Raw genomic sequence first — 12468 nt, forward strand, 5'->3', positions numbered from 1 at the left:
AGCGGCCCCCATGGGTTCATTACATGGCGAATTGTGTGTTTCCTTGGTCTAAAACGGCAGCACTCAGGATCTTTGCTTCCCTGTGACACATCATACACAACTAATGTATGGATTTTGTGTCTGATACAATTTCCGTCAGTCTCCAACACGAGCCGCCGGTATTCAAATCACAGTGCTCCATGCGAGTTCCAGCCCCAGCCGCTGCCAGAATTGATTGTCTCCGGGTTCTGCCGGAGATGCAGAGATGGAGAAGTCTGACCAGTTGCTGATACGGTTCCCGTTTGCAGAGTCACTCGCTATGCGGAGGCTGGGGCTGGGCAGGCCAGCAAGGTGAAGTAGACATCTCGTTAATGTGATACTCTGTGGCTTTGAAGCCCGGAACCGGCCGGAAGCCGGATCACCGTGAAAGCCGTCAGTGGAAAAGCGAGGCCGGCACGAAGTGAAGCCTGGATTTATTCACTCCAGGGGGCTCTCGATACTCCAAGGGCTCCTCGAGAGCCAGGAAGCCAGGAAGGATCCTTGGCCACGGCGAATGTGAGCAGCATTGGGAACACACACTGGCATGTTGACATCCCTAATGACTCACCGTGCTGCTGGGACACGCTTTGGGGTTCCTAAAGCCCCCAGTCTCAGTCTCAGGCTCAGCCCCCCCCCCCACACACCACTGCTGAAGACAAAACAGACTCCAACAAACAAACTGAAAATGCAGATAATAGAGCCACGTGTACAAGCGGTAATTACGGAACAGTCCAGACCATAGAAGAAGGTGACGTAGCGGCATAACAAGACAGGAGACGTTGTAGGATGAAGTCTCGGGAGTGCTGCTTTTGAACTTTCTGTGATTAATGGTGCTGAGCACTTGAGTTAATACCCACCCGTACAGGCAGGTAAAGTCTAAATGATCAGAAGGTCCTCATACCAGCTGCTACTTCACAGATGCACACCAGTATTCCAGAAGATTCTCAGCACATCGGCAGAGCTGCTGCATTTTTTTTTTTTGTGCATCATTAATTCTCAATTCACCAATATTCCCAGGACAACAAGGAAGCAGTATTCGATTCCCATCCATCCATGTTCTGGTTATAATAAGCTGTACATGGCCCTTAGATCCCAAAACACCACAAATCACATTTCCTCATGATAAAGTACGTCGTGGACGTATAAGTCATGACTCCTCAGTTGACACAGACGGAGAAACACCAAACAAAGAAGAAACATATATTTACGATCAATTGAGGACAATGGGGTTAATTGGGTGTCTGGAGGAATCGAACAAACAATCTGAGGAATAAACCAATCGGGTGAAGTCAGACTAGACTCACAATAATCTGGTTATTATCGATTATCATTAACGTTCCGTTCAATCTGGACTTGTCATGATAATAGGGGAACATTAACATTACATGGAAATGATACGCGGCAATTAACATGGAGGAGGGCGGGGGGGTAATGCAATAGAGCCGATTAAGTGTAGGTCAGCCAGCCAGAAAGCAGACGGAAGCCAGACTTTAAGTCCTTATTCTTTTTGTAAAGATCTAGAGGTTAGGAACCAGAGGATTTGTGTGTTAGGAAATCAGCAGAGGACCAATGCATTTAAAAACCAGATACGTCCTTGAGCCAATCAGCAGGGACTGAGTTCTCAGGTGCATTAGGGGAGCAGCCTTCAGAAAAAGCTGCCGTGATTGTCCAGGTCGCGCCCTCCCTCTCAGACATACCGGCGGGACCCCTCGGCCATGGCGGGGCCGTGCCTCGTCGGGGGGGAGGCCTGCTTAGTCATCGTGTGGATCTGCTTGCTTTCCTGGTTGCTTTCCAGAGCCGGAAAAGTCACTTACAGATGATCCTGGAAATACTGCACCGCGGTATATCTCAGGGAAGCCATAGCGGTACACAGAGTACAGCAGCCGGACCCCTGTTAGACCTAAACTGGCAGCGTTTTAGGTCACAAACCCAGGTCCCTAATCTCCGAACATCTGCTGCCCCGCTAGGTCTGTTGTGAGCCAAGTTTTGGTTAAAATAGCTCTGTCTGGTTTGGAGGGGGGGGGGGGGGGGGTTCAGAAATCCACTGCAGTGTTATATACCTGGTGGGGGGGGGGGGGGACCGGACAAAAAGGATACAGTGAAAGATACTCAAGTAAAAAAAAAAACACAACAGAAATGGTGGGGGTGGGGGTGGGGGACAGAATGCAGAAGATAACATTTATAAAGAGATGAAAAAAGCAGAAAACCACAGAAGATGACAGCAGCGTCCTTCTGAAGGTGGCACTGCATGGAGAGCGGGAACAGGAACTGATCCCGTGCCAATTTACCTGACAGGACCAGCGAAAAGCCTGCAAACGAGCCGCAAATAGCGGGGAATTACGAGGCGGTCCTGGGCGCCGCCACCACATGCAAACATGAAAGGCGTCCCAGACGGGCATCGAGCGGAAGCTCGCCATTCCCATGATGCTCGGAGCAGCTTCTACAAAAGGAGCCCATTATGTCGGCTTTGTGAAGCTCGACAGGGTTTGGGGGGGGGGGGGGGGCTGCTTCCCAAGTCTGTGCTTTAAAAAATATAACAAAACAACAACAGTACAATAATTATTAAAAAGAGAACCGCATAAAACATCAGTCGGGCAGCAGCAGAGTGACTCCGGGCGCCTCTGTACGCCGTGAGAGAGCCTGGGCCCATTGTAACTCGCCGGCTGAGCAGATCCACAGCCGTCCCCGTTTCCTGAGCCATGGGGCCGCCGTACGCGGCTGCTCCGCGCGCTCTATCTATGTGTAGATCTTTACAAAACAAAAGGTGTTACTTTGTACTCACGATCGACCGGCCACTTCATCACCACGCTCGTTTGTCAACAAGGTTAATTAACTATGGGGACTGCACTGGCCTGGTGAATAGACCCAAGTCCTTTCAGGATCCGGACCGGGATGGGATCAACATGGAGTACGGGGCAAATTCCAACAGGGCGGGTGAGAAAGGACGAGAGAAAGAAGTGAAACCAGGGGGGCGGGGGACTAAAGAATTGAAGACGGGCTTGGGACCCATGGTGGACTGTGATGGGGGGGAGATCACTAGAAAATAAAAGTAACTTATCTGCTGCCACCTGATTTTTCCTCCCAGAGAAGCCATTGACCAGCCATGCACCCCCCCCCCCCCACATCACCACCAACATACAATACTTCCCATACTAACCAATGGTGTAGACAGGAGTTGCTCGATTGGTAAACTTAATCAGCCCAATAGACCACACACATGCAGTCACTGGGAACTGAAGGCAGAAATTCAAACATATTTGCATGTCTATGACACATGCCACCGTGTGGCTATAAAGAGACTAATCAGGAGCATTCATATCACCAGAGGGATGCAAAATAAAGCTAAAATTTAAAAACAAACCTTTTTCTGCCTGGGCCATTTGCATTAACAGCTGCTGAGCTGTTCCTTTTAGACTTAAAAAGTATTTTTTACCAATTATACAGTGGAATGTTTCACTGGTATAATTCGGGTTAAGTGCCTTGCCGCAGGGTGCTACAAACGCAGCCCTCCCGAGGCTTAAGGAGCAGATTCCGAGCCGCAAGCCCACAGCCTCCACCTCTGAAGAGACGGCTCACATAATGGGCTGCCATTGCAGCGGCTTGATCGGATGAACGGCACCTCCATCCGGCCCAAATCGGACCTCCGCTCCTCTCCCCTCGTGTACCTCCAGCCCAGTCCAGCCCACGTGAAATTCCCCCGAGGCTCATTAAAATTCTCTCACTGACCCGGAGATGCCATGGCAGACATCATCCGCTGGATCATGGAGCCCTTTTCCGCGGAAGAGCGGGATTCACTCTCCGGCATTTTAACCAGTTTCATTCCATCTGATGCAAAGGTTCTAATTAAGGTTCTAGAACCTTGTTAGGCCCAGTCTCAGGGGTTACTCTCCAAAGCACCAGACAGTGCAAATCAAGGGGGACAAGCCCTAAATGCTGTAGGTCCAGGAGTGACCCACAGGACAGATCCAGGAAAGGATTTGTCACACATCTCCTCAGATAGTCAGAGAAGGGACAAAGGATAGGGGAATAGGCCAACATGAATGGAAAGACTAGAACATTCTGCTGCAGGGTCCTGGGTAGTTGAAGAGCAACAGGAGGTGAACTTAAAGAAGCTCCTGTTTGACCTGATACAACATGATCTAGGAACATTTTGGCCATGATACCATCAAGCTTGTCAAGTGGCAAATATCATAATAAAGTTGGTGTCAGCCACTCACCTTTACTGGCGCTCTCCACGTGCTGCAGGTCTTCAGGAAACTTCAGGATCTCAGGGTACCTCTCCTCGCATTTTTCAGCCAGGAAGTGCAGCAGCGTGCTGTTTTGATCATTGGACTTGGTGTCTCGAAGCTGAAAGACAGAAGCAAGCCCTCCTAAGATGCGGCTTAAAAAGACGAAAGAAGAAAAAAAAACACTCCTGTTCGTTCGACACAAAGACACTCTTAAATCTAATTAAAACCCATCTTTAATAAGATTCAGTCACGGAGTGAAAGCAAAATCCTCTCTTCAACCATCCTGACTTTGCACTTTCAACCGGGACGCTCTTAATCTCCTTGCTTTCCACCTTCTCAGAACACAGAAGATCAAAAACGCTTGTAAACGAAATAACAGTAATCAGGTGCTAAAAGCCCCAAAGCCAGTACCCGGCGACGGTGGAGCGGCACCAGAGCAAAGGTGACGTACTGTGATGCTGCTCCGACAGCCACTCGCAGGCCGGGAAATCCAGGCCTCCTCACAAATTTTTCATTGTAGTTTTTTTTTTTTTTTTTTTTTTTTTACAGATTTAAGTGGCCCTGGAGCCAGGCTGGAATTTAACACTCAGAGCTAAAAGAAAAACCAGTGGGTGTGGCACAGAAAACAAAGAATCCCAGTTAGCCAGTAGCAGGGCTGCTGGAAGGCCTGGCCGGCACATCCAGCGTTCTTGATACCTGGTGGGAAGTCTCCTGTTCCACCTTGGGCTGAACGCTTTTTGGTGGGAAAAAAACAGGAATTCTGTCTTGTCAATTAATGGTTTAGTTGGATCCCAAATTTTGAAGGTGTATCATAACATAAACAATGACAGTGCCCCCTCCTGGCCAATACCCAACTTACACAACATCAGCAGCATCCCATATATGCGCTCACCGTATTGTGCCACCGCAGGCATCGAGACGGGGACACCGGGCACACACCACGGCTTTTGTGCACGGCCGATTGGGATAAGTATTTAAACGAGGAAGAAAAAGCAGATTCCTCACTGTGCAGCATCTGTTTGGCCGCATTCCAGTGCTGTCGCGTCACACAACCCCATTTCCGAAAAAGTTGGAACGCTGCGTAAAATGTAAATAAAAACAGAGTGCGATGACTTACAAATCAGATAAACCCATATTTAACTGATCACAGAACAAAGACAACGTGGCAAATGCTGAAACTGAGAAATTTTATTGTTTTATGACAAATATATGCTCAATTTGAATTTGATGTTAGCAACACATTTCAAAAAAGTTTGGACAGAGGCGTGTGTCACCTCTTCTTTTAACAACACTCTGCAAACGTTTGGGAACTAAGGAGACCAGTTGCTCTGAAAGTGAAATGTTGTCCCATTCTTGCCTGATATAAGATTTCAGCTGCTGAACAGTTCAGGGTCTCCTTTGTTGTATTTTTCATTTCATGGTGCACCAAATGTTTTCAGTGGGTGACAGGTCTGGACTGCAGGCAGGCCAGTCTAGCACCCGGACTCTTCTACTATGGAGCCATGCTGTTGTAATATGAGCAGAACGCGGTTTGGCATTATCTTGCTGAAATATACAAGACCTTCTCTTAGAAAAATGTTGTCTGGATGGCAGTATACTTTGCTACAAAACATATATATATTGTTTAGCATTAATGGCGCCTTCCTAGAGTTACAAGCTACCCGAGCCATGGGCACTAATGCACCCCCATACCATCACGGATGCTGGCTTTTGAATTGTCCACTGGTACCCAGCTGGATGGTCCCTCTCCTCTTTATTCCAGAGCATGGGGCGTCCATGATGTCCAAAAAGAATTTGAAATTTTGATTCATCAGACTACAGGACCGTTTTCCATTTTGCCTCAGTTCATCTTAAATGAGCTCAGGCTCAGAGAAGTCAGCAACATTTCTGGATCATGTTTAGGTTTTTTTTCATCTTTTTGTATCTTAGTCATCTGTTGCCGATCAACATACTTAATTGTTAGATATTCAACCAGATGTTTTCTTTTAACATTACATAACTTTTTCAGTCTTTTGTTGCCCTTGTCCAAACTTTTTTTGAAACATGTAGCTGGCATACAATTCAAACTGAACATATATTTGTCATAAAACAATAAAATTTCACTGTTTCAACATTTAATATGTTGTCTCTGTTCGATTCTCAATTAAATACGGATTTATATGATTTGCAAATCATTGCATTCTGTTTTTAATTACATATCACACAGCGTCCCAACTTTTTTTGGAAACAGGGTTGCACATTAGCGCGTGAAAGCTGCACTTGAAGGTGCTTCTGCACGTAATTCATGAATAGCGGTGCCAATAAAAATGAAAATGCGCCTAGGCTGGAAAGCCACGCATCAGTTATTTATTTACCTGTCTGCTTATTTCTGCGGTGAGATTAAACTCCACCGCCACTGCCACCACCGCGGCTGTAATTGTTCATTATTCCGGATAAATGTGTCAGACAGGTGTACGGAGATTTCTCTCTTCCGGCTGAAAATGGGGCAGGTTTTAAAGAGACCCCTGCCACTGTCTCTGGTAGATGTGGCTCTGTGTCTCAGTGTACATGGGGGGAGTAAGGAACAGCTGGGGGGGGGGGGGGAGGCTCGTTAAACACAGTGACCCCACCCTTGAGGAACGCAGGTCCCTCTCCAGCTGACCCCCACCCCCCAGCCCTGTTTTCAGTCCTCACCAGTAGGCGGCCTCATCTCCATGCTGGGGTGATATGGAGATGGGGGGGGCGGGCAGCCCCCTAGGTCCCATTCTCAGGAAGGACAGGTTCAGGAAGCAGAGAGTGTGTCCGGGTTTTGTTCCGAAATATGACAAGACCCGCAAGCCAAGTACAGGAGCAGCTGGCAGGCCAGCGGGAAAAATCACTGGCGGGGCTCCCGGATCTGCCGGACAGTGGCGGGGGGGGGGGGCAGCCAGCAACACGACCCCTGCTCCACCAGCGCCACCTCACCCTTAGACCTGGGGTCACCCCCACCCTCTAACTGCAAGACACCAGCCCATGGGCCACTGGGGCCAAACAACACCTCCCCCCTGCCCCCCCCCCATCCCCCGCTCAGGCCCCGCCCCCTCCCCCCTGCCCCCCCCCATCCCCCGCTCAGGCCCCGCCCCCTCCCCCCTGCCCAATGATCCTGGATTACTTGAATTGATATGCGCACTGAGGAGCTCATCCATCACTGTGATATGTAAACAATGGCCCTGTATTAATCCGCACGCGTGGGGCCACATAATTACCTATTCAAACTCGTCTCAGTGATCGATAAAGCGCTTAGCTGGCCGGCTTTGTGTCCCATTCAGGGCCGGGCCTCTTCCCCCGCACCTCCCCGCCTTTGTTCCCACACCAAATGAATGGAGAAGGGCCTGAGCAGCGGAGCTGGCATTGATTAATCCATTAAGAGGCTGTAACTGGCCGCCACGGTACCTGCGTGCCCCCCACCCCCCCCCCCCCCTTGCTGGCTTTATCAGCCCGAGTCTCCGCACATTTCTGAACGTGATCCTGCCCTCGTGAGGCGGCCCTAACGAAACGGACAAGCGAATAATCTGTGAATTATCACAGAAATGCTTCCCGTGGAGTGCTTTTATTTCAGATACCACTGCGCTGGAGCATCCATTATAGAAATCGCTTCCAATTTTTCCCCGAGAAATTGCCTGTAAAGGACAGCTGGCTATAGGGCTCATCTCAGCTGTAATCTCCATTGACAGAGACATTTCCAAATGACGCAGTTAGGGGGGGGGGAGGGGGGAGGCTGGAGAAAGAAAATTCCAGAACTGTAAAACGTCAGAAATATCAGATTGACTCTTTAATCTAAGAATCTGCCTGTTTAGAATCAATGTTGCGGTTCATGCATTTTGCAAAAAATAAACGTGAGGCGATGAGAAAAGAGGCCGTTTGTTTTCCTGCGTCAGATATGGCAGACATGGTGCCTCTGTGCAGAAACAACGCCCTCCTCTGCCAGCTATCTAGCGCTCGTTCAGCAAATTAATTCAGCCTCTCTGACTTGCCAAATCACTGCCCCCCCCCCAGGGTCGATACATGGAAGAGTCTCAACTCAGCAGCTCTGCACATGATCTCCTGCTCGATATGGGCCGCCCTCCTCTCCCGTGCCGTTATCTCTGCAGAGGATCCCCAGCACAGCTTTACGTGGACGCAATCACGAATGCGACGGTGCAGATACTGCAGCGGTTCGACCCGACCGCATGCCGGCCTGCATCCTAATGTCACCCCCGGTTATTCAGACAGCATTAGGCTCCGTGTCTGTTCTGGCCGCGACGCGCTGGCCACCGTCTCTGGCGGAACGATAATGCACTTTAAAGGATTTTCCGTATCCGTGACGCCGCCGGACCAGGCCAGCGACCTCCGCAGGTACGGCGCACGTCTGCCGGCTCTAATTCCTGCGGCTATCGGGAGGAGAACAGGAGCTCTGCTGAGCTGACGTTTGTGAAGCTGCTGTCCGGCGTGACGCAGTCAGTCTACTAAAACGCCCCGCACGTTCGGAAAATAAGTCCCCCCAAGATCTGAAAGCACTGACAGCTTCTAAGCAGAGACCCCCCCCCCCCCCACCCCCCACTCCCTAGTCCTGGGCCAAACCATGCAAACCATGGATACTATTTTACAGTCGGACATGCGGAACTCGCTGTTCACAAACATGCAGAGATATTGGGCAGCGTCTCTTTGGGGGTGCATGAATGGTGTACAGGAGCACCCCTGCGAATCACCCTGGATGCAAGGGCAGCTGCCCCCCCCCAGCCCCCCGGCTGCCAGGGGCTGTATAAACAGAGCACTGTAACATGCACCTGCCAGTCACCGCCACCGGGGGCACCCTGCCCGCCCAACCTGCTGCCTCAGCTTGTTGTGGGCGGGTAAGATAACAGAGAGGTGCCAGGGGTGATGCCAAGTGAGAGGGCACAGACATGCCAGGCAGAGACATGCGGGGCACAGACGCGAGAGCAGATGCCCTACTGGCACGGTCAACGGGGGGCGCATGGTCATGGCTTTCAAACGGATGGGGGGGGGGGGGCGTGTGTGAGGTGAGGATTTTCCAGGCCCCAATTCACAGTATCTCATTATCCCTTAACGGATCTGGCTGGAAGTGTACTTCATCACATCAACAATTCTGATGTTTATTCAAGAGCCTCCGTTGAATATTTATCAGCGGAATAATTAAAAGGCATCTTCGCGCTCATCACCAGCCGCTCTTCCAGGATGGAAACGCGGGAATCTGATTAGATATTTATAACCGGGGTCGTTACGGCGCATTAATAACAGCGGACCTCGGTGGCTCGGCGCGGTCGCCTCTGGGGCACTGCCTGGACAGCCCTCCGGCGCTCGGGAAACATTGAAGTGACATCCGGCGAAGACCGGCACCCCCACGCCGATCCCAGCTGCCTGCCGGCCGGAGACGAGCACGGGAAGGCGACGCGGACTCTTAAGAGGCGTGGCCGAGGCAGACAGCGGGTCTGCGGGCACCGGATGACCCTGGACTGGCTCTCTGGACCGGCCTGGCAGCAGAACTCTGCTTCCCTGGTGAAACACGGCAAAGATATGCATCCATCCATATTCAACACGCATCATTTGGCTGAGAAGCGCTTTTTATTTGACATGATATTCTGCCTTCGCCCCGCTTGGGGCGGGGGGGGGGGGGGATATCAGTTCATCCAAGTTGTGAGGTCGTACTGTTGCTTTGATGAGAGTTGGGCTTCGTTGGCTCACAGGCTTCAAGTAAGGGTGTGGCTCAGCTTTGGAGTCTGGGAGAAGCTGATCAGCGGCAGCCAAAAGAAGTAACTTGAAAGCGGGCAGAGAAAAGGCAGCTTCACCCGCCAAGACCCACCCCCCCAGGACCCACCCCCAGAGGACCTGCCCCCAAGGACCCACGCCCTCCGCCAGAATAGAGCCTTAGAAGGCAGACCCCACCCAACCTGAGCTGTAACTGCCAGACGCCATCGCGTGAAACACAACGTCCCCCTGAGACATGAGGCCGAAAAAAGAACAATTTTGTAGTGAACACAGATCTCTAATTGTTGGTGGCACTCCGCTAAAACGCCATCAACCATATCGGAATTAATAGTCATTTTGTGACAGGCTTTATCTTTTGAGGACCGGCACACAAACACAGTAAGCCGAGGGCACACGGCTGCACTTACAGAGCCGATAGCTCTATCGCTACACATCTCCCATAATTACTCATTCCGCGAGAGCCCTGGGTCCCGGTCTCACGATCCAGAGCCAGACGCCGGGCGCTCGCTCACCTAATTCTGTGTGATTAGATTACGGCTCGCCATCATCGGGGTGGCCAGAATCGTCCTTCGTGAGATATGACGTGCTGAGGTTTTCCGCATTTCACCAAGTGCCCGTTTTATGTTGTTTCCGACACGGAGAGGCAAATCATCTCACTCCCGCGTTTTTTTCCTCACGAGGCCCGATTCAGGACGGGCCGCTTTGCCCACCAGGACCCTCACGTCCTCCTCGCTTCCACCGGTCCACGGCCTTCTTTGTCAGCAATGCTCCTAGAATTCTGGCCAGACTGGGAAGCAGTGGGAACATTTGGTTCAGTCGTATCCGTTGACTGAACATATCCCCAAAAGGAAGCCATTTGAGGGGGGGGGGTGGGGGGTCGCTTAGGGAGGATGGACAAGAGCGCGCATTGTTTCTCTCATCATGCGAAACCGTGGGAAACGACAGAGGTGGCGTGGCTGGCTGGTGGCGACTGTCTGTGGGGGGAGGGGGGGTATGCGCAGGGGTGGGGGGGAGTCAGGTAGGAGAGCTTAACCAGGGGCAAATCCAGCAGGGCTTACGAGGCCAGACAAAAGCTTCAGGAAATCTGAAACCTGCCAACTGACTCCTTCACCTGGCCTTTCCGGCCCAAAGCCCCGATGCCGAGCCTGACATCCGCCTGGGCCAGGGCTAACAAGGATCTGACCCCCCCCCCCCACAACGCGCACACCCCCACCCCCCATGCCCGAAACCTCGATTTCAGGATGTACGCTCCGTGCCAGCTGAATGAAAAAGTTACCGGCTGCTCCGTCTCCACCAGGAGTCGGCGGCAGCATGAGCCGACGTCCCGGCCCAGCGGCTGGCCTCGTTTGATCCCGCGATCGGCGCAGACAATTCCCTGCGTGATAAACCTCACGCTTATTTACCGCCATGATCGCAGGAGGCTTTGGCAGGCTCCCGGGATCACGAGGCGCGAATCCCATCGTCCCTGGATGTACGGAAGAGATCCTTACGGCAGAATGGGCGGAGAGGACAGACAGAACATCATGTCATACTCATCAAGGTAGAGCTTCACAGACAATACATGCCGAAGCCCCTGCAGCAATCACACACACATCTGTTATGGAGTTCATTTCCACAACATGCTGTGCACTGCCTGTCTCACTAATTTCAGTTCAGGGAAGGGTGGGTGTGACAAATACTCTTCAACAGGTTACCCCTGGTTACCTGTAACGCAAATAAAAAAAAAAGACAGCAGCCCCCACCCCCATGCGCCCACTCAACCCCCCTGGGAAGCCAAAGCTGGAGGAGGCACACAGAGAGTGGCAATCAACTGCGGAGCTGTCAATCACGCAATCAGCCCACGACTGTCAATCACCATTAACAGGGGGGGGGGGGTGAATATGTATATGGTTATTAGTAAGCAGGGGGGTCAGTGAAAACACAACACTAGGAAGATGGCTGTGAGGGCTACCCCCACAGGACAGTGTGTCTGTCATAGGGGCCGCTCACACACACACACACACACACACACACACACACACACACACACACACACACACACACAGACACGCTGATTAGACAGCAAGACAGCAGCCCATCGCCTGCCCACACTAGGTAATCGCTGCTTAATTTCACACATTTTGCCTTTTAGATTCCTCCATGCCGCACGGCACACCGCCATTACCCAGCATGCACTGCCCACAACTTATTTTCAGCTGCTTTCTGTTGAGATCAAAAAACGAGACCAGCATTTCCGATCCAGGCGTGCGCTTTTGATGTTGCACCATCGCCAAAATGCAACTCTGTGGCATAAAACAGTATTAATCTGCAGATCTGGAGATAAAGCCTAAGGCTCGAGACCTGACATACCCCCCTCTGTCAATCGGGGAAGGCGACCAATGCGGCGCAGTTTCCGGGTGATTAGATGGTCATTAAGTGTGGTGGCATCTGATAGCACAGCGGGAAGTGAAGCTCACCAACACCCTCTCACTCTCAAGCCCCCCACACCCCCCACTGC

The 12468-nt window shown here is 51.5% G+C and overlaps 1 protein-coding gene across 3 annotated transcripts in view; it reads right to left on the reverse strand.

Moving 5' to 3' along the window:
• The window catches only part of diaph2 (diaphanous-related formin 2), a 277431-nt gene that overhangs the window by 89449 nt on the left and 175514 nt on the right, over positions 1 to 12468 (reverse strand). For all 3 annotated transcript variants that reach the window (XM_072717314.1, XM_072717315.1, XM_072717316.1), the window contains one exon: positions 4236 to 4365. In XM_072717314.1, coding sequence (XP_072573415.1) covers positions 4236 to 4365 — 130 coding nt within the window. The remainder of the gene's footprint in view (positions 1 to 4235; positions 4366 to 12468) is intronic.

The sequence above is a fragment of the Paramormyrops kingsleyae genome, chromosome 10, assembly GCF_048594095.1.
Source record: "Paramormyrops kingsleyae isolate MSU_618 chromosome 10, PKINGS_0.4, whole genome shotgun sequence".
Classification (NCBI taxonomy): Eukaryota; Metazoa; Chordata; class Actinopteri; order Osteoglossiformes; family Mormyridae; genus Paramormyrops; species Paramormyrops kingsleyae.